This window comes from Patagioenas fasciata, chromosome 8 (assembly GCF_037038585.1).
Source record: "Patagioenas fasciata isolate bPatFas1 chromosome 8, bPatFas1.hap1, whole genome shotgun sequence".
Lineage (NCBI taxonomy): Eukaryota > Metazoa > Chordata > Aves > Columbiformes > Columbidae > Patagioenas > Patagioenas fasciata.
This window is the reverse complement of record NC_092527.1, coordinates 28,412,683-28,436,036: the sequence shown is the minus strand read 5'-3', so window position 1 is coordinate 28,436,036 and position 23,354 is coordinate 28,412,683. Positions and strand designations below refer to the sequence as shown.

At 43.8% G+C, this 23,354-nt stretch overlaps 1 protein-coding gene across 4 annotated transcripts in view; it reads right to left on the bottom strand.

Annotated features, from left to right (window-relative positions):
- The window catches only part of ARMH3 (armadillo like helical domain containing 3), a 128,868-nt gene that overhangs the window by 19,089 nt on the left and 86,425 nt on the right, over window positions 1–23,354 (bottom strand). For all 4 annotated transcript variants that reach the window (XM_071812074.1, XM_065843753.2, XM_071812075.1 and 1 more), the window contains exon 24: window positions 14,078–14,156. In XM_071812074.1, the coding sequence (XP_071668175.1) occupies window positions 14,078–14,156 (79 nt within the window). The remainder of the gene's footprint in view (window positions 1–14,077; window positions 14,157–23,354) is intronic.

Genomic DNA, 23,354 nt, shown 5'->3' with positions numbered 1-23,354 from the left:
GATGAAGGTAAAGGAAGAGAACCAAATAATGTCTGATATGACATACTGAAGGAGTGAAGCTTGTTAACATTTTAATTTGTTGTATTATCCCCTTTTGTCCTGTTGGGATGTGTCACTCTTTTTGAACTCCATCTGGGCAGTGACCAGAGCTGAAACAGAATGAGACCATTTATGCTCGGAAGCATTCACGGCCAGCACAGAAAACATCTTTTGCTGTAAAACCAGAGCTGCTTAAAGTTGACTGCTAAGTTAATTCAAAATGAACATTTAAATGGCTAGTGGGACAGTTAGAAATACAGAGGCTACTATCCAAGATAATCACTAGCAAGGGCCTAATGAGGTGTTAAACTTTATGAGCTGAGACATTTGACAGAAATGGAGATGTGCGGGACAGCTGGCCAGCAGTCAGCAAGGTGAATTTGAGAGGGAGCAGACTTGGGCATGGACCACACACAGAAAAACAGGTCAGAGGCTTCTGAGAAACCACATGGTCTGACATTTTATTGCTGCTTTTCTCAGGGAGAGAAGTCTGTGTGCGTTCTCTGAAATAAACACAGAGGTACCAAAATTTGCTGACACTCAGTTATTTCTAGTCATTTCTCCTTATACCTAACAGAAGCAATCAGGGCCCAAGATAATAGCTGTGTGTCTCAAGAAGGATTCCTGCCATGGTAAAGTGGCACCTTACAATCCAAAGATGTTTGAAGGACAAAAAGGGCTTGTGTGCCCAAGAACTTAGTATTTATCCCTGCAACACTTGTTCCACTTACATCCTTAAAGCATCGGACTTGCTGTCTCTTCAGCACTGGCTTTCTCACAATTCAGACACTCTCAGCAACAACCCCAAAACACCACCAAGGACAAGTCCCTTCAGAATGCATGGCTGTGAAGAGACTGAAAAAGGGTATCCTACCTCTAAGAGAGTGACAGTGTTATCTCCACAGAAGTTCAGGTGCTGGACAGGCAGGAAGGACATGACACAAAGTAGAGTTTTTTTGCTAACAGGCCAATAAGATTATTGTGTTGGCTGTACGCCCGTCATCGACATTCAAGGAAAAGGTGACTTGTGCTGGCACTGGCCCCATTTTCTCCAAAGGTGAGAACAAAAGTTAAGCTTATTTTCCAAAGCACCTTTAGCTGTTGAATCCTCAAGCTGAGCTAATCAGTACACAGAACCACAAGCTGGAGAACGACTTGTCCGCAAAGCCTGCTCTCTGAATGAAAAAAAGGATGCACCACAGCTCCAAACTGAACCTGCTGGTTACAGAGATGGGATGTATTTGTACGTACTGCATTACTGAAGACGCAGGCAAACATGATGCCACTATCTTGGAGATAAAGAGTTGATCACTAGGGCTTCCACTTTCTCTCTAAATGTCTCTTTTTGCCATATTGCCAGATAAGTACCTGCAAGATCCGTAATGGAAATATCATCTCCATGGTAATTTCTGCAGTGCTAGGAGAACACCATTGTTCTACAGCCTAAAAATCCCTGTGTGAGGATTTAGTGCTCCCAAGTGCCTCTTGGACCTCAAACGTTTTCAAAGGTATTAGCTCTGATGAGTTTTTGAAGAGGTTCAGGGAAGTCACTCAGTATTTCTCATAAGGAAAAGGTAGCTCTGACCTGGTAGAATAAAAATTGCTGAGAAGGAGGAGGAGGAAGAAAGTCCACACAGCCCACATTCTCTGCAAGCAAGGAAATGAGATCTGATTTACTCTGTGATTCTGAGGTGTGTTCAATTTCAGCTTGAATTTCTATTGCATAACTTGAGCTTGGTTGAGCAATGTCCCCATTAGAGACTGTCCAAAGTAATATAAGATGATTCACACAACAATCTCTGATCAGGTTCGAAGGCTTGGTGAAGTGTTTTTTTTTAGCATATTTTTGCATGTGCAACTCACAAACCTGTGTCTTTCACCAAGTTAGAGGAAGAGTATATTAAAAAAGCAATTAGATACAGAGGATACACAGCTCCCTTATTGTTGCCAATTAATCAACTTATTTATTTAGCTCACTGGTTAAATTTCCTCTTACTACACAGCAGAGAACAACTCTGGGTCTGTGTTTTCCACGATTCAAAGGGATTAGATGACAAGCAGAAGTCACTCACTAAAAGGACTTAAGGGTTTCAGTTCAAGGATTAATAACTCAGTTGCTTTTTCTCCAGATTTTAAACCCACTAATTTGTGCTGCACCAGCTGGTAATTTTATTTGCACAACTATTTTTGTTTTAATGGGAATCCTAAACTGTGCTCTTTCCAAAATGCTGCTGCATTGACCTCTTGGTATTATTCTCACATCTGAATTCTTGACTACATTCGAAGAGGATTTTATGCTTGCTTAGCAAATTTGTTAAGAAATCGCACCTTATATTATACTAATACACAGAAGTTCAAGTTTTACTTGACTCTTCCTAGCTAACCAGGCATTTTCAGTTGAACAGCCCCCTTGGAAATCAACCACCACTAGAAGGCAGCACGGGTGGAAGCTCTGGACCACGTCTCTCTACACCTCCAACTCGGTCTCCCACTTCGGAGCTCTACAAAATCTGGAGTTTGCATGCATTTGACCACATAGTAACACACCTTCAAGGTGGGATAAACCATAGGGGTCCATTCTCACCCTGGGTTAACATAGAATTTGTTACCACACTTATCCTGCTGAGAAACCAAGGGACAGAAGTTCAGTGAAACAGTGCTGTAATTTAAGCCAAATGCTTCCATCACCTTGGGCTGTATGAATAAAACTGAAAAGCAAGCCTGCAAGTTGAAAAATTCAGATACTTCATACTTTTCGGGTTTGTTGTAAATCTACAATAGTCTGAACTGGCCTGACGCAGGAAGGACTAAATTCTTTCCATATGCCTTTTTAAGGACTGACTTGTGACTGTGCCTAGAGCTTTTGTTTGATGCATTTTTATAAATGGTAATAAGTAGAGCTGTTCAGTCGGTTTACTGCTTCTAGACGACAACCGCCAGCTACAATCAGCTTGGAGAGAACAGGAGGGCAGGGCTGGCAGCAGCCACGGGACACATCACAGCAGCAAGCGATGGTTGTGCATTAGGAAAGCTGCCATCGTTCTTTCTTCTCATCTCTCTAAAACATGTCAAGGGCACTAATTAACACGATATCCATGGCACACAAAGGCTACAAAGAAAGATGTCCCTAGTGCTCTGTTAAGGCCCAATCCCAAGGTGACTACTGAGGCTTCAGGAGCCCGCTGAACTCTCCCAGTGACGAGTCTCCAAAACTGTCTGATATTCAGAAAGAATTCAAAGATCACAAGAGCTGCAGAACTGAGAAAAGCAGAAAGGGAATAAAATGACCTACTTCGTAGTCTGCTATCATATGTTGAAAGAGACAGGATCGTAAAATGCCAGAAGAGGCACATGTAAAGGAATCCTCTCAAATGTGTGTGCAGTGTGATAGCACACAGTCCCCCACGGAAGAAACAACGGCAGGAAAAAACTCAAGTCAAATACTGTACCAGAACAACAATTCAATACCTAGAGACAAGGGAACACATAGTAGGAGCTACACAGTGTGAGAGAAGGTTGCAATCAAAATGCCATTCGCCATTACCCTAGCGAGCATTAAAACCTCTGCCAGGAAGCAGCACTTCGCAGCAGAATGATCTGATCGCCTTTTTCAAGAGCAAGTGACAGAGGAGAGGGGTGATCTTAAATATTTTGTAGATATTTCTGCAGCATCTGTTCTTGACTTAGTATCAAGAGGCAGGGGAATGTTATCAAAATAAAATCCTCCCCCTCCACACAGTTGGCTTCTGAAGCTTTTGCATCTTTCATTTTTTTTAAAAAACAAAAATCAGGATCAAACCTTTTTTTTTTTTATTATTTTTTTGGAAAAGGTCAGGTTAAGATGTTTAAACTCATCACAGAAAACGTTGTCCTTGACATGCCTAAGTTGAGGTCACAGTGAGTTATGGCCTCATGTACAAAAAGCATGACAGCTCCAAGCCAGGTCCCCCAACAGAATAGTTGTTTCCATCTGCAAGATGTGCTTCACTCAAGTGAAGCGTTTCCAGGTGAAGATGAGGGACCAGGCTGTGTCTCAAGCTAACAGCGTAGCTGACACAAGACCACAGGTTTCTGGTTCAACTAAACAACTGACTTCCCGATAAGCAACTCGGACAGGAGCAGTCAGTGGTCCCAGTACCGCAACCCACTTCTTTATGCTGAGATGTTTACTATGACATTAACTGCCCAGCCCTAGCATCACTAAGTCCTAGTTCTGAAATATTAACATATTAAATAATGACAGATACACTTTAGGACTCAAGGAGTCCTGGAATATTATCCCTTTGGGCACTACCGAGGGTGGAAAGCTCAGCAAGAACTGGATGATGTGGGAAACTGTCATCAGTTGGAGAAATTAAGTTCAGTTCATGTTAATATTCTCCCCTGCAAAAAGTGTGTCATGCTAAGGTGTCTGTGAAGAAGGCTGAGATGAGGCATTACAGCATTACAGTAGCTTTCTTTTTATTCTCCTGAGAAGGGGAGTTTAGCCCAGCAACAGACCTAAGTTTCCTTTCTATGCCTACAAGGCAACTTGCAGGTGGCACTGTAATTAAATAGGTCCACCACTTAGAACAGAAACACACATCTTTATAGCTGAGGTGAGAACTAGGAGTCTGTAGTGAGATGCTTCCATCAGGTTGTCGGTTTTCAGGAACAGTAACAACAGGGTAGAAAACTCCCAGCAAAGCAGCCTGGATGCAAAACCAAAACAGTCTAAGTTCCAGCATGATTACCTCAGCTTCCTCTCAAATCCACACTTCTCTTTCCACCAGCTGCAAGATTGCTCCTGTCCTAGTGTTTCAAGATGTTCAACAAAAAGAGTACTTCTTGCAAACAAAACACAGTCTTAAACTGTACTCCAGCTCACAGCTACCTCTTCTAAGAAATGAAAGGGACAAAAACACCCTTGCAAATTCTGTCTCGTGAAGCTCCATCTAGATCCATATTGTGTGTTACACAAAATTCCTACTTCACTGACAGACCTTAGGGCAACAGTAACAACCAACATCTCATGCAAGTTGGACAGATGCCCAACTCCAGCAAACCACCAGTATGGCACAGCTAAGCAAAGGCTGGTATCTAGGTTTGGGGAGGAGCATATTTATTTCTAGTGCAGAAGAGGGCTGTAAAGGGAGACTCAGTTACCAGTCAGATGAGCTTTAACACTCAGAAGGAAAACTGCTGGCAGAATGAGAGAAACCTGAGGGTAGTCTCTGTGAGATTTCCATATTCACATATGGACTGATTAGTCTTGGGTTTGGAACAATAGTTTTCACAGTAACGCACAGAGGAGGCTGCGAAGGACAATGCAATACCTAAGTGAAAAGACTGGTCCCTAACTTGCAAGAAAAGCAATAGTTGGATTCACAGATGTTGCTGAAGAAATATAACCAGAGGGCAGTTGATAGCAGTGCCCAGAGAAACAAATTCTCACAGTATCACCATGATACTATTATTTCAGGCTTTCCCCTGTGTTAAACATCCTCATGGGGCTCCAGGGCAGCTCACTTTGGTCTGCAAAAGATTGTACAGACCTTCCCAAAGTCAAAGCACCCCAAGAACAGTTAGCTAGCCACATCATGCCCGCTCACTAACCTACTCCCCGACACTGAATCTCACTGCTAGAAAGACGCAGTGGTGTTCTCTGTCGTCACATTTCACTGCAAGCAGCTGTCATTGTCTCAGAGATGCAGTCGGTCATTAGCGGGATTGGAGCTTGTTCATGGCATTGCAAGTGGGAGGACAAGCACTCATAAAGACTTCTCCACCTCTGTGGCTCCTATACAAGGCCCTAAGACAGCACTTTCTGACAAGTCAGGAAATCCAAGAGTAAGATTTCGAAGCCTTCTGTGTCTGTTTTTACATCCAACTCAAAACGAAACGCAGTCTCCTGAATTACAACTGCTGAGGAAAATACAATTGAGAAACCAAGATGGGTTTTGTGCACAAATAAGGCTTAAACACAGTATTTCATTAGCTGGGTTCAGCAAAAAGTAAGATTTAGTGGCAAAGTTTCTAACTAGAAAGATAAGGCATATGGCATGGGATGCTGGAAACATTAGTGGATGTCACTCTGCAAGAAACTACCCCTTTCTCCAAATGCTAAGAATACATCAGCAGGTTTTCCATACTTATTCTCTTACTGCCAGAGGTCATCCTAACTAACCTGTGTTTTCATGGAAGATAAAAGCTTCCTAGTTTAAACTAACATTGATGCAAGCAATGGTTGCTGGGTCACATCAGCTTTTTTCAGAAATTCTATAATAGGTACTTTCAGACAGTGGTCCAGGCCAATTCATCAGCGTCTTGTCTGGGAGGCTGGAATATACTTTCCCTGTTAGCAAGTCTTGCTGTGAAACAGTTATTGATGCAGAACATAAATCCATGGTTTGGAAAAAGTGAAAGAGAAACTCCTACGAACAGGTGCTCAGGTGAAAGCAAACACAAGGCTATGAATTAATATCCTTCCATAGGCCCACACTCATGCCAGCTATGAGGCAGATGCTGCTGCTGAAACAGCATGTGCTGCCAGTAATACTTAGCTCCCCAGGAGCTTATTTGTGCCTTAACCGAGCCATGGGGGAATCCAAGCGCCCTCTGACTAAGGCAGTGGAATTGATTTATAGCCCCTGGCACTTGGCTGATGCAGAACCACCTTCTCCAGTTCCATCTCTCTGGACATTCATTCTCCCACTTGCTTGTCTTTGAATGACATATCTTAGCTCCCTGAGCAATCCCGCTGCCTGCCTCAGGTCTCTCATGAAGATAAGAAGAGTGACACACATCAAAGGTGCCACCTTCTCCTTTATTAAAAGGTATGCCTTTGAGCTCCCTACTACGGAAAAGAAATTTGAACTTATTGTCTTAATGTCCAAATGCCAAGAGTTAGAGAGCCAAGAAACCAAATCTTCCAGCTGAGTGGAGCTTTGTTCAGTTGTGGCACCTTTGGGCTCAGCAGCATTTACTCTCCTGCTCTGGGAGGGATGGAGACTGCAAAGCTCAAATTGTTTCCCACTTTGAAATCAGAGCGATGACCCAATTTGTCACTTTTGGGAAACAGCTGCAGCTCCAGCTAGAGGATCCAGAGGAGGAAGGCAGAAAAACATCATCTGTTGCAGCAGGATACAACCACAGAGAAGGAAGAGTAGCAGTCTCTGAAGGCAGTTTTATCCTAAAGAACCCCTGGAACGAGTATGGCTGGCAGTCACTGCAAAGCCTGTCCCTGTTTGCAAGAGGAGAATTTGACTCCATGAACTCAGAGACACATCACCGTCTGTAACTGGCACAGCAGGCTACAGCCTGTCTGCTTTTAGGATTCACAAGCAGAAGGATGACTGAGTGTAAGGAAGCTTAGGGTGGAGCTCAGGACTAGAGCAACAAAGTACAGTGCTATAAATCCAGCTTTACAGAGAGCAACGAAAGAAGTTTGCACAGTATCTATATGCATTATGCACCTGGCAACAGCCAGCATCTATTGTTCCTGTTTCACGAGGGATTAAAAACCTTCTCAATCTGAAGTCTTACAAAATGCAAATTGAATTGTGCATTCTCACAAGCCAGCCGTTGACAACTCCTCCTTTAATCGTGGATGTGCAAAGTTGTAATTTAATCTTTATAAATGCAGACTGTTTTGATCATTCTGTTGCAATCCTCTGTGGAGCTTTCCCTGTCCTACACAGGCGCTTAGCAGTGACGGCAATCCGTAACATCGCTTTGCCTTCCCCAGCAATCACACAGCACTTCAAACGCTGCCTGGCTCCCCAAGGGCTCCACACCAGCTGCCCTCTCATTCAGGAGGACACACGGCTCAAGGTTTGCTCAAAGCAGCACTGCAAAAGCTAGGAACGAGTTCAGACCCCAGCCTGCAGCCCTGTCCTCTAGCTACCCACAGCCCCCTTTCCAGGTTAAGTACCACAGATACCTCAAATCTACCACATATCTGGGATGTGTTTTGTGGAACACCTTCACCAAGGGTGCAGAACAAGCACCGGAACTAGAGCAACATCAGCCTGTCTCCACAGCATGGGCTGGGAGCTTAGCACAAAGTTAAACCTATGGCTCTTGCCCCATGCTCTCCCAGTTGCAGTTCAAGCTGGGTTCATAACTCTCATCCCCTAGCTTTGCCTCTGTAGCCCCAGCACAGAAACTTATCTAGCTCCAGGAGACTTCACCCTGTTGCAGCAAGTAGCAGCTCCAGAAGGCAACTCTTCCAAAAGAAGTGCCCAGCATTCAGTGGTCACCTACACTACGGCAGTTTTCAGGCTCTTATCAGTCCCTGTGCTACCAGCAACAGCCAGGCAAGGATATGAAAACAGCCATGAGAACCGAAAGCAAGCCTTACTTTGAAGTTTAATAGACTTATTTTGGTACCAGTTTGTACTTTAAGGCAGTTCCTCATTTGCCCAAGAGGACAGGCTCACAGAAGTGGTAGGAAGCAGAACATGTCTTCAGCATTTGCCATGCACAAAGGGTGGAAAGACTCCCCTGCTCCGGGAGCAGCCAAGGTGATCCAGGTCACAATGCCCTCCGAGTGCACAGAGCAGCTAAATGCCACTAGCAGTAAAGGGCAGGATGACATTTGTGTTGAGCCTTAAATAAGGAAATTGAAGGGTTTCTTGCATTTCTTGTTGGGGTTTCTGGGACTGAATCAGAAACAGGGTTACACCTCTCCAGCAGTAGGTGTTTTTAAAAACAAAGCCCTTCTTTTGTCCCTCTAACGTCCTACCTCAGGTTGTCCCTCCTCCTCCAATAACACACAGTTTATTGTATTACGCTTGTTAATAAAAGGCACTACACAGCACAAACTCACTGCTCCAAAGCTCACCTCCAGCTTCAAATCTCCTTGCAGCAAAGCTGATCAGTCCTTGAAGTCTCTTCAGACCCATTCCACCTGGCACACTGTGTAAAGCAGTCTGAGGCACTAGGAAACTGCAGGGATATTTCTCTGGTAAACAAACAAACAAAACCCCCAAGATACCTAAACCAGAGAATGCACCCCATCAGCTAGGCAAAATGGCAATTTTCCAACTCCAGAAGACTTTTTATATAGACCATTTTAAACCTAGAATTCCAATTTCACCTGGTGCAGCTTAGCTCTTCCTATTTAAACAATAAAATCTGTTTCAAGCCACTGATCGTGAGTAGGTGTCTGTAATGAGACCATGAAACCCAACATCCCTGCCTTATATGCAAAGATGTGATGACTTTAAATTAGGGCTTTGCCTTGGTGACCCCATAGCTGGAGATTCACATTCCTACTACTGTGTGCACCACGGCACTAGCAAGCCTGATGCTTTCTATGCCAAAGCTCACTGCATTTCAGAAGTGAAGTAGCATTATGCCAAAACCATTTTAAAATATTTCTGGAGCCCTCACAACATGTCATATTAATGTAAGAGATTAGGAGGATTTATTGTAGTACTACCTAGCACTGATGGTACTCAACATTTTAAAAATACCAAATAGACACATGCCAATAGGCTTTTAACTCTTTACACCACTGTCAGCAGTGCTAAAAAAGAAGAAAGCGTTTTGTATCTGCCAGTGGTTTTGCTGCTAGTTACAGAAACCAGAGCAAGTTGAACAAAACATTACACCAATGGATCAGAGTTAGAATACCTCAGGGCACTTAAAACCAACCGCATCCTTTTGTGCAAGTCACTGGTGGAGCTTCCTTGAGCTGTACTTCGGGTCAGTCCCTCAAAGCCCCACCTGATAATAAAAGGCCATGTGGACTGGCGGTGTGTGGCGAGTATTCTGCATTTGTAGTATAACCTCAAGGAAAGGGAAAATAGCTTTTTGAGATTGCTCAACTGAGCTGGATTGCAGCTACCTCAGTTAAAAAGCTATTACAGTATGGAACAACCCAAATATTACACTCATTTGTCACAATTTCAAAAGCGATACAGTTTTCCTGGTTTTCCATCACAATCTGTTCTGGCTCCCAGAACCTTTCATCTGCAGTTACCAGATTAATACACACAGTACAGGTGTTCACAACAGTCTTTCACAATGAAGTCTATGGCACCTCCAAACCAGAGATACTCAGTGTCCCTGCTGTGTTTGGAAAGAAAGAGGGGCTTCTATTAGAAAAGAGCATGTAGATACTCCTGACTAGGAAGCATCATCAGTCCCACGTGTCTGCCATCTCAGTTTTAAGATCCTTAGAGCAGAAATCCTAGAGAGAACAAGTGCCAAAGAGAAAATGAGACCTTAGTGAGCAATTTTACTACCTAATTCTCCAGCAAATTGGCACAAGACTTGCTTGGCATGTGAGGCACCACAAGACATTCCTGCTCCAAGAAGATTTCACCAAAAGAAGTACTGGGTTTCTCTCACTGTAGTCTCTCTAGAATAACTGTGCTACATCACAACACACAACTCTTCTTTCTCATTCAGAAAAGGTAGATGTGAGACCCCATCCAGATCACTCATATCCTGCATTGTCAGTCTTTCTGTTTGTCTGCATTTGCCCTTCTGGAGCAACTCCTGTGTTGCTGTTTTCTCACTGCCTTGACCCTGTTTTCTGCAATTGCTTCTGCTGGAAAACACATTGGGAGCTCCTCAGATCAGCAATCACAAAGTCTGCTGCCTCCAGTGTGTTAAGTATACAGCAGTCCGGTCATCTGGAGAGCACAGATAAGCCTATGAATTAATTTCACAGAAGGCTATTTTACCCTTTGACTTGAGAAGGGACCCAAATATCTTTGAAGACATGGGAATAATCACTTGCATGGAAGAGCTAAAACTACCTTGGCAGTAAATGGCAAACCCTATTTTTAACTGTGCAGCATCTTTCAATTCCTTAAAGGAGAGGCAGGCAAGAGCCAAACATGTTGAGAGAGAAAATACCACAGAAACACAGATTAACACTGAAGTCAGGTTTAACAAATTAGCAAGTGAAGGAAGATGCCAATAACTAGCTAAGACACCTCCCATTTCATGGTGAGGAACTACAGCAAGGTCAGAAAGATTCTGAGTTTGCTTTGGCACACAGACTCTGCAGAATGGCACTGCCAAGGATCACATGGTGTTGACAGACTGAGGTGGCTCCCTGTCAAATCCCTGGCATTCGCGCACTCCAGGGAATCTCCCACTCTTTGCTCAAGAGAGTATGGAAAGAAAAAAGCCTCTTCCCAGTATTTCGGATGTGAACACTGGATAAACCCCACAACAGTCAGCAAAGCAGTATCACAAAGCCTTCCAAATATACCTGCCTAGACCGCAGATCTGTATGTTCCAACTACGGTTCCTGGAGACCTTTAGGGCTGAAGATGTACAGTGGTGTTAACAGTCTATCCTTAAAACAATCTCATGTCCATCATTTTACAGAGCCTACAAATCCCCTCAGCATGTAATAATGTCAACATTAATGCTAATAAATAAAAAAGGAGAAAGCACTGAGATGACAGACTGAGAATGGTAATAAACGGACATTAGCGATTAACAAGGTAATAAAGCCTTCAATAGGATTAGGAAAAAGATAGAGCAAAATCTCATTCAGCTGATTACTTAGCTACTTTTAAGGATATTAAAAATACAAAAATAAAAATAATGATTTTTAATATATCATCTGGCACATGAACAGGGTGCCAGAACAGTCAGAGAGCAGCATAGGAAGTTTCACACTAGCTCAAGTAAGAGTCTGGAAGCTGAGTACGTTCAAGTGAATTGGAAGCACCTCAGAGCAGCGGGAAATTCCTCTTCAGACAGAGCTATGTCAAAGCCATTCCCACTTGATTAATAGGAGATCCTCAGATACCAGAGAGGAGTATAATCAGCCACATGAGAATCTGGCCAAAGGCTGGTATCTGGGAAGGAAAGCTTCATTAAAAGAAAAGTTTGATCCTCAAAACTGTAAAAATAAATACTCCCAGTCTCCCAAAAGTATCAAAATAACTCAAGGGAATGACCAGTCCCAAATGTAGTATCTGTGTGTGGATACACAACTTAAATGTCAGTATTAAATACTTCAATGTGGTACACTTGAAAAAAAAAAAAACACAAGGCTAGAAAGGAGGATGGGTTTTGTGTAGGAAATATTTATGGAGAGAGGGGAATTAAGTAAACACACATGTAAAAACAAAAGGTACAGCTAGAAAGAAAAAAAAGACAGCAGCCAAAAAACAAGCTTAACCCCCCCATCCCATGCTGAAGAGCTAACACAGAATGAAAACAACAAATTCTGTTACCCCACAAAAGCCAGACCCTGACCTTGATCTCGGTCACCTACCTTTGCCTCTCATGTACTCACCACATGGGACGGCTGCTGATGGAGGGGAAACCACAGTCCAGCACAGACCTGAGCTCGCTGGCTAATTGAAAGTGGAGGCAAGAAGTCTCCATCTCTCTTCTCCTTGTGCAGTAAATTGCACAGAACTGACTGAACACCCTCACCGAGACCACACAGTTCCTCGCCACGCTGACATGTCCCTTATTTCTCTGCAGTTCACTAGGACCTATTATTGCCTTGTTTTTTTTGAAGTTCTCCTTAGACTGAGAGAAAACATGAAGGGAGGAAAGAAAAAAAGAGAAATCTAGCTGTCTTTCAACTTCCTAGTCATCTTCCTCAAAATGCTCCATGCATCAGCACCGATTTCATTATCTGCCTGCTGCTAGAGATTTTATTTAAAGAATAACACACAAGGAAGAAAGGATTTAACCTGACCTTTCTGAACTGCTGGGGGATGAATACTACACAGAGCTAACAGTGAAAAGCTCATTTCCATCCTCAGACTAAGCTAATGACTATGCAAAATTCCTCTCTATCAAAGCCCCCAGTTTCAAATTGGGCTATCAAAAGCTTTTCTTTTTTAGGGGCCTGGGTTGATGCAATCAGTGTATCATCAGCAAATGAGGACTGATAACATGAATGATCACAAAGCATAGCTATGGGTACAGTGACTCTCAGAGGTAGAACAATACAGAAAAATTGAGTCAATTAAAACTGGTCTTCTTTTAGCCAGCTATATCAAGAAGAGAATATAAAGCAGTAGGGTCCACTTTTTTTCCCCACCACACCAGTACAACATTCAGCCTGAGATTTTGGGGTGTTACATAGCAAAGATCAAGTAGGATAACAAATGAAAAGCTTAGCAGGAAGCATGGAAGACTATCATCAAGTAATGAGTAAAAACATACCATGGACAGAGAGAGACATGAATTACAGATAAAGGCCTTTTAACAGACACAAGCACAGGATCCCATCCGGTGGAAAGAGCAATACGAAATGACTCAGATAATGTTCACCCTAGACTGTGTGCACACCTTCTTCTCCAGAAGGTCCAGAGGTGCTGACACGGCTGCGTCTGTGATGATCTCCTCAGCTTGCGTGACAGCTCTGTATTTTGTCCACTATAGGCTCCTGCACAGTCATTTACCTCTCCAAGAGTAATTAACATATAATCCCAATGTTTTATTTTGGGAAATAGGCCATCTCTTCCCTTCCTGAGACCATGCACAGTAGCCTATTTTCAAATAGCCACGTTTACACATTTATGCAATACAAGCGGGACACAAAGAGAGCAAACCAGACCAAATTAAGGAAGGAAAACCTAGCCCTATCACCCTTTTTATTAAAAATTTTCTCTCTTCAACATCTAAAACAACTGAATTCAATTATCCTAGAAAATTTCTACCAGCTGTTGCCTGAGTTCTAATTCCCCAATATCACAGAAAATCAAGCTACACCCAACAGTTCTCCAATAACTAAATCCACTGCCAAAAGCCTCCTGCTCCTTTTTAAACACCAGCATCCTCACAGTCTGCAACCACACTTGCTGAGAATGCTGCATATTTTCATCATTCGTAGCCATCCCTCTGCATTTCCTGGACCATGATGTCTGCACGTGGTGGTAAAAGTGGCTAAAGCAAGCCTCGTTTCTCTTCCTCTCGCCCACACCTGAACAAGGAACACAAGAATCCTACCTTCACTCCTCATATTGCTGCAACTTCATCAGTCCCAATGAGCACAAGGTACAGCTAAATGCCAATATTCCAGAGATCAACATGAAAAAAGGTCATTGCACGCCCAGCTTACCTGATCCTCGGAGAGCTGTGATATGTGATTCACCGCAGCGTAAGACTCTATCTTCGGGTTGAAGTGATTGATGATGGCTCTGAAAGAAAGGAGGGAAATTTTCAGGTCTTGGGAACAGCTTAGGGATGCAGCAGAAATTCCCTACCAGTGCACATGGAGCCGCAGTCCTGAGAGCAGCAGTTGCTCCCTCACCGCACCGTATTGCCTGTTCTGCTGAAGGGACCCTCCGTGCTGAGAGGCCAATGCAGATTCAGCCACAGGCTCACTGGAAATGACGAGCACAGGCACTGTCCTACCCACGAGTGCATTTTTCCCAGCAGATATGGGGCTGTGCTCACCGCTCTGGCAGGGGGAATTTGCTCAGTCTTCCAGTAGAGACACAGAGTACCTGGCCATTGCTGCCCCATCCTGCTCAGGAACTGTATCTCCTCGCCCCTTCCAAATCAGTATCACCTGACATTTTGCTCTATGGAACTTTGCTGCCTGATGTGTTGAAGCTGTTGGTTATTGCTTTGGACCTCCACTATGTTTAAAATGTTGTAAGTTGGCTTTTACTTGTAGCCATTCATCACTGCAGCCACCACTTTGACATCTCCCATAATGACTTTAGTCCTCAGCCCCAATTTAGATGCTTAGAGAGAATTTATGACTGTCCCAAACACAGAAACAATGATCACTCCTACTTCTCTGCCTCTCACTGCTTGCACCAACATACTCTCCTTCCCTTCTAAGTGGATCTAGAGGCATGTGTGAGAAATCTAAAATTGAAAATAAAATCATCATTGGGAAAAAAATGGTCAAACTGCAGCTGGAATATTTGCTCAGCTTCTCCTCTGCTTGTCAGGTGCAACCGAGAAGACAAATGGCAAGACAGTAAAGTCTCCCTAGGCTTGGGTTTGCACCTGGTCTGGTTGGGATATTACTCATGAGACCCACTGCTGAGGTAGACGCTTATCATGGGAACAGCCCATGTCGGTGCTTGGCACAGATGTGCACTGATGGTGCCTGGAGAACACTTGCTTGGCCAAATTACAACGCAGCAGCAGTCAGGGTTTTCATTCTGATGTTCATCAGTGTGAAAATTCACTCCAGCTCCCTCTACTGCACTCTAATGGGCTCCCTCCTCCCGACACCTTGCCCCACTGAAGGGCTTTCAGCTGCTTTCTCCAAACCTCATCACAGCTAAGAGCTACTGCCCAAGACAAGGAATAAGTGATATTCAGTGGTGTCAATTGCAGCCAGTGGAAAAAAAAACCTACATGGAAGCATGCTTACTTCTTTAAATACACAGATGAAGAAAAACAGTGTGGAAGGGGTAAGGAATACAACAAGGGTAGAAAAAAACCCAAACCCAAACAGAATGTGCAGATTTGGTACAACATTCCCAGCCACACGGTTCATTGACACACCAGACACTGTCCATGCGCTGGGACAGTCACTCCAGTGGCTGTTGCTACAGCATCAGTACGTGGTCAGCACAGGGGCTGCTGCAGTCCTGCCTGCCGTGGCAGTTACATCAGTGAATTCAGCAGGGCCCCTGTCAGGCTTCCTCTACCTCTCCTCCCTCCAGAGGAGGACAGGCAGCAGGTAGGCATGCCCAGACTCTTCCCATTTCAGCCCGAGCACAGAAACAGCTCCTGTGAGTCACAATCACACTTTCTATTACCCAGCCTCTCAAAAGCTGTGGTTTTCAAGTTGCATGTTTCATGCCTGGCTGGAGTCATATTTACACTCCTACAGGACACACTACAAGCTATTGAAAGTAAAGGGAACACAGACTCAAAACAACTTAACTTCTGGCTTGACATAAGGTTTGGCAGCTCGGCGGGGTTCAGTGCACTCACATGGTTCCAACATTTACCAGGGAACAGATTTAGCATTCATTTGTATCCACTGCTGTGAAGCACTTCAACATGGGCCGCCTGCTCACAAGTTCCCACTTGGCTCTGAGCTAGTGGAGCAGCACCTGCAATCACAGCTGGGGTTCAGCCGGTGAAAGCAAAACCAGCAACCAGCTGCCACTGCAGTCAGAATCATCAGACATTAAGGAAGAGAAAGAATACCAGTCTCCTTCCTCATTTCCCTGGGAAAATGGACAACTCCTCAGCAACTAGAGGAAAAAGTTCAGCTGTTTAATTGGTTTTAAGCAAGTACTTTCAGTCTGAAGAATTCCTTCCCAACCTGATCTTTTGCAGAGCTGTTTTCCTGAGCCTGCAGGCAGCCTGGGGCAAAGGAGCATGAAGAGCTTGGACTCAAACCTGGCTCCGTGTAGCCAGGTTTTTACTGCCCAGCATACACTACCAGGGCCAGGCTCTGCAGGCAGTACAGCTCCTCCTCACACATCTACAATGAGAAATTCCATTGCTACCCAGCCCAGGCTGCTTTGCAATAGCAGTGCCTTTCTGCATCAACCACTCTACTATGCCTCCGCTATTCTTCCATCTCAGAAAATCCTTCTTGTCCCTGGGGCATATTTTTAGGCAACTGGCCTCCTGAGCTACTGAGTAACAGCTGGAATTTCACTTCGCAAAGCTGCCACTCCACAGGCATTTGTTCCCGGAGCCAACAGGGGACCGGAGCTCTTATACACAGTCTCCCCCTTATGGACAATAGAACAGCAGCTTTGCCATCATTAGTTCACACACCAGCATGTAACAGCTGAGCCACTTGCACTGTGATTGCCTTGATTATTGGGATATCAGCCAGGACCTTTGGAGAGGGGGAAGGAAACAGTTAAAGTGCTTGGGAAAGATTTGTGATGTGCTGTTCTCTACTGAGATCTTCATATTGATATCATGGAGGAAAAAAAAAAGAAAATAAAAACCTTGTGTTCAGTATTCATGAAGGATCAGTGTCTTCAATGCATTTGTAAAAGAAAGAAATGGTAAAGTGTAAACTGAAAGACAAAGCACTGCAGTTCCCCAACCAGCCTTCAGTAGTGTGTACACTCAGATATTTCCACACCATGAGTCTCTCAGTGGGGCTGGCTGCAATTTGTCATACAAATGCTTTAGGGACACAGTTCTCTAGGGATGTCACTTTAGTAACACTGCCTCTTCTGGCAGATCTACCGTCCAGCAGTTAACAGACAAGAAAGGAGACTGTGACTGGAAAAGGGAAGGGTGCTGAAAAGGCAGAAGGTGAAACAATGGTTCAGGAATTTAAAAAAAATAAAGTGGCTCCCAGTGGCTTGTCTCATGCTTAGTGCTCCAAGGCAGACCACAACCCACCTCCCCATTCTTTATTCCCCCATCTCCCCATGAGAATCATTTACACTCTAGCCATGCCAGTGCTCTTGGAAAAACATACGTTCTCCCACCACTTCTTCATGCAGCTCTTCAGAGAGCATGTTACCTAGACATCATGATGCCAGACGCCATACAAAGACACACATACTTGTATTTTCTTCAGGATTAACCTAGAACACTTGCATTTATTTACTTATGCATTTATAGCATACTTATTACATTTATTTATTTGTGAAGAAGGAAATCATTGCAGGAAAAAATGTAGTGTCCAATGTGATTTAGGAATGGATCATTGATTTGTACTAGCTGTATTAACCACATTTTAGACAGTAATAGCGGGGTCCTGCTGCAACAGGTGTTGTACAAATACATACTGGTGGGAAACCTCTGTCCCAGAAAGCTAATGATCTCAAATGCAACAGAATAGGGAAAGCTCAGAAAAGCGTGGTGGCAACAGAAAATATTACAATGCTGTTACTTACTAAGTGTCATGAAAGACTTTAGTTAGAGATAAACCAAGGATAGAAAAAAGCACAGAAAAAGAATACTGAAGGAAGAAGTACAGAGATGGGAATGGAGACAGAAGGGCAGATAGGATCAAGAAAAACAAAGGTGAAAAGCCTGCAGGACAGAGATGATCAGAGCAACAGCAACTGGTCCCAGGGCAGTCAGTCCTCTACAAACCAAAGAGCTCTGACTGGTGGAAAATTTCTACTTTGGCTGTTGTTGAAGCTGGAGCAACTGGCCAGTCCTGAGGTGACTGTTACTAGCCTTTTCTCCATCAAACATACGGGTTGGAAGATGACAAGCAGGGAAAATCTCCATGTGGGCCCTGTTAGGTTTGGTTTTTTTTCCTCAAATGGGGACATCTCCCACTGCAGCTCTCACCTTGAGCTGTGGTGAGAGAAGGTGTACCTCCAGGTGAGTTGCATTCCCTGCCTCACCATCTTCACTGCAACAGGGCTTGCTTCTGCAGTGGTTCTCCAGACAGTAACATTTAAAAAATTGTTTCTATAAAGTCTTTAAAAGCTGCCTAGAGTTACTCCTGGACAGGCAGAAACAACCAGTGCTGCCCTTCAGAGAAGCCCAGAGTAAAACAAGTTCTGAAGATGCAGAGTCTGCTGGCAGTGAAGGGCTCCTGTGAAAACTGATATGGCATGCATGGAAATAAAATACTTAATTGATTCTTCAGTTTATTTGCCACCAGTTGTAACATGACATGTGAGAAGTTAAATGCAACAGCAACACTAAGCTACTGGTCCCTCAATTCCTAGCATCTCCCAGTCCACATGCACTCACTGTGGCAAGGAACACCACCCTGCCCACCCTAGCCTCATAACAAGCTGGTCTGCATCCAATGCGCAGGGAAAGCAAAATCACCATGCTCAGGCAGGCAGCACTTCTTCAGCACGTTTTCTCTGACCTCCAAACTCTCCTCATCAAGTTATTGCAGATGAGCTGTCTCATACCAGCTCCTGCTTGAAGGCAGCTACATTTCCAGAGTCCCATAAGACAACACCGTCCTCTTGTCCTGAGCAGTGAAATTAAGCACTCTGGAGGTGCTGAAAGTAGGCTAAGGGAAGAACAGAAAGGTTGCAAAGCTTATTATAGGGATGGGAATGCTGAGCCATCATTCACTACATGAGCCTGGTCTTTGCACCTATTTTGCAGGTACAGTATGCAGTGCCCAACATAAAACTTTCTTTGTATACTCAAACATTTCTTGTACAATAAAAGCAGCACTGCAAGCTCAGTTCTTCCTACATCCAGTTACAGTGGAACAGAGGAGCAGTAATGCTCAGCTAGTATTTACCCCTTTGCAGGAGATCAAGGGTGACTTTATATCCACTACACACATTCATCTTCTCAACTGGATGCTCACACCAGCGCAGCACAGGGCAGCAGTGAGCGCACCTCTGTTTTCATCGAGTAAAGCTGAATGGATGGCAAAGGCAGCCAGTTCGCTTTCCCTCTGCAATAATAACTGACAGTATCTGAGATGGACAAACTCCAGCATGCACTAAGCTTGTAGTACCATGATGGAGACTAGAAACACGGAGAAACAGGAAAGTGCAAGTGTCTTTTATCACATTCCACTTTATAAAGCTGCTTTACTATAAAACGGAGACCTAAGATACAATGGTTATTGTTCAGGAACAGGAATCAGTAAGTGACCAGTTTCTCTCTGATTTGCTACAGCAGTTTCTTCTCCCTCTCACATATCTTAGCTTCTCCCTTCATAAAACAGGAATAAGAACAATCACCTCGACAAAGTGTTCTAAACCAACAAGGTGAAAAGAGTTCAGAGCATTTTACTATGTGATATGTTCAAAACCGCTCAAGCACAAGCCAGCAAGTAAATTACACATAATATAGAGACCAAAATTAATACAAGCCCCCTATCTCCTTCCCCCATTCATGCCATCGCAATCATGGTTGCTGGAGACCTGTGCAAAACTCCCAGCCACAAGCCAGCCTTCTCACGGCAAGCTGTGTGTCAGCAAGCTGCTGTGTGGGGCAGGGATGCTGCTGGCATTGCTCTCTTATGCACTCCCAGCACTCAAGACAATAAAACTCCAGCTGTTCAGTGTCTGCAACAATCAGACTGAGTTACACCATATGTACAGCCCCACCTGGCAGGAGGAGGTGGTTTAGATTATTTTAACACATGTCCACAAGGCACTGCTCTAGAGTACACATATCTGCCATACCTAAGGTGTGTGCATCAACTAAAAGCAAGCAAACCCCCTGGAACGGTGCACTAAATTCTTCTTTCTACTGTGGTTTAATTCCAGTCTGTTAAATTTCTTCTGCTCCTACACTTTAATGAGTACTGTCATTGAGCTGAAAGTCCACAACTCACAGGGGGAGGCATCTTCCAGACACAATAATAAACTGCAGGGGAGAATCCGAGACAAAGGGATATTTTAGTCAAAAGCACTTGCTTTACAGCTCACCAAACCACCTGAGTCAGCACTGCTGTAATTTCATGGAAGAAATAAGCCCACTACACCTGTTTATTTCTGCCATACTGAAACCTATTGATTGTGACGACAGGCTCCCTGGCGGAGGGTGACACATGGTCTATTTATTTAATACAGAAGGGACAAAAGCACATGTAAGTGCCAACTGAGGTTCTCCCAATTCCCAGCATTGTTTTACCAAGCCCCATTCTGCAAGGGCAGAAACAAGACATGTTTTGTGACCCACCGTGCTGCTCTGCAGTGCATCTTCCCACTTCACTGTTCGCTGGATGCAAACCTGGTATCACCATGCCTTGCAGGATGTGCTGATTTCTCTTAACAGTTCGTGTCCATACACTGAAGCCAAGCAAACCAAATACCTCCACCCTCACACCTAAATGACTTCTTTTTGGCTTCTTAACTAAGGAAGTCCTCATGGGTAAGCAGTTAACTGTTTTGGACAGTTGCATGACCTCACTGGAGACTAAAACTCAAGGAATTCATCCGCTTGCATATTTTCATGCAGCCAGAGCATCACTGGAATCATTCCTGCAAGACCTGCAGACACACTCACAGTTCAGGAATAGTCTAGATGTATTTCTGTTCCCTTTTCTCAATAAGTTGACACCAAAATTCTTAAGTATACATAGCCAGTGGCACTGCTAGTTTAACCGATATGAATGACAAAGTAGAAGATAATGCCTATGTTTTGGAAGTGAAAACATCTATTGATACTATCCTGATCTGTGTTCCCACTCTTCTGCTGATCTGTTCTTCCACAGCAAAGCTATGAGTTGATAATTTCTTGTCTCAATCATGTAATTTATAAGAGAGATCAAGTGACACCTTTTTTGACACATTCCATTGCTCTCAAACACTCAGCTACTAGTGGTAAGAGTTTATTTTTACCAAAGTAAAAGCATTAAAAAGCCATTGTGCCTCAATTCCAGCAAGCAGCAGTAAACTCAAAGTTTCCCAGCTCACCTCTACAAATTGGTGCAGTTTGACAGAACACGGAAACATCACAGATATAAAGTCTGCCCCCTGCGCTTGGGCTGCTGGACACTAAAACCTGCACCTCAGCCCAGCATGAGATACGAGAGCTGCCCATGCTAGGGTGGACGGCTGTGCAGCACTCAGGATGTTTATGCACAAAGGGCACAATGTCTCTTCTTCCACTGTTGTGGTACCAATTTTGAAGTTTCAAATAACTTCTAAAATGAGAAGCCCTCCTTAGAAAGTTTCTTAACACAAGCTTTTAGAAAGTGCCTACAGTCCTAGGTTCCTGGTCCTGCCTCAACATCTGCACAGACCTATAATAAATAATATTAATATGGAAGTATCTTTCAGAGACCAAACAACATTTTCTGTAGAACATGCTCACCAGTCCTCTTATCTCATATAATCATTTGTTCACACAAAGTTCTTCAGATGTGCCAAACAAGCAGAAAATATAGCCTGTGGATGAAATAAGCTGTGGTTCTTTTAGTACCTAAGCACCCTTTGATGCAAACAGCATGATACCCTCTAGTAGCCAGGTGTTTTACAGTAATAAAATATGTCATAAAAATATGGCCACAACAAGTACAAGCCCTTCAATTACCTTTAACTGCCTCATGTACAAGGCAACCTGCTCTCTAAAACATATAACAAGGTATGAAGAAACAGCTAACCCAGAAGGTGACCAAAAAAACCCATACAAAAACAAAACACCAAACCAAACAACCCAAAACCACCAAGGAGAATGAAAAAAAAATTGACTAGTTTACCAGACAGGTTTGCAGAGTCAGCCTCTCTGGTTAGTATCACTAGTAAGCAGTAAAGAACTTCTGGCAAATATTTATTCTCTGCAACCACTGTAAGTGGGTCAGCATCTACCCACTGCTTCATAATTCACACTACAGACTGCCATCCAAGCCTCCTGAGACACAAGATGCTGCAAAAACTCAAACAGGATCAAAACCGGAAATATTTTATATTACTTCTACACCCATTAGCATCTTAATTAGCATTTTACCATAGGATGTTTAACTTCAAGGAAAGTAGAAAGTCTGTCTCACTGCATGCTGCATTTAGTGCAGAATGCCATATGGACATCACATACCAGCTTCAAAACATACCACACAAAGAGTGAAATTTAAGAAGTTTATAAACCATCCCACTGGGAGCTTTTAAAGCTCTCTGAGAAAGGCAATGAGTAGGACTGCGAGTCTAATTAACTTAGTGAACACTTGCCATCAACCTTGTATTTTCTACAGCGGGTGGAAATGACTCTTACAACCCCACTTTGCCAGGTGCCAGCCTGCAGGTATTGCACAAGGCCCTGAACACCCCATTCACAGACTGTGTCAGTCAGGCAGAGACCTCCGTCGTTAGGTCACGTAACACAACCTTATTCTGCCGACTCACAGTAAGAATTGTGCCTGTGGCAGAAGTCCCAGAGGGAAAGGAAGGCACTGAAGCTTCAGCATTTGTCTGGGCTGAGTGAGTAGAGGGTTAGAATAGCACAATCTAGTTGTGAAGTGGTTGGGTATTAAATCACATTAAGGGAGAGGGAGGAAGGAGTGTTGCCTAAGCAAGAATCAACTACAGTCAAACCTACTTTGCAAAGGAAATGAAGGCAAGTCCCACAATGATACTTAGCTACACCAAGTGTCAGCTATGGCTGTACCTGCACAGCCACGTAAATCTAAACAGAGTTACAAACTCAACCTTTCAGACATTACCAGCTGCCACGCAGACCAAAACCCGTTATTTACACTCCAATCCTCTGAAAACACAGGATGCTGCAAACCTCCAACATCAGACAGGTGCAAATGAGAATCACATTCACTGAGAAATGCCTGCTGGAAGCAACTAAAGCAACGCCTTGCCTTCCAAAAACAAGGACCAAGACTAAAACACAGACTGATGACCTGCCCCCAAGTGAATACCATGTCCTCATAAAGATGTCATCACATATCAATTGGGACAAGGCGAAGTCAGTTTTCAGGGCCAAGGAAAGCTGTAGAGCCAAACACCATTGCAGCTGAATGAACGGTACCCTTGTTATGACATTTATTTCAT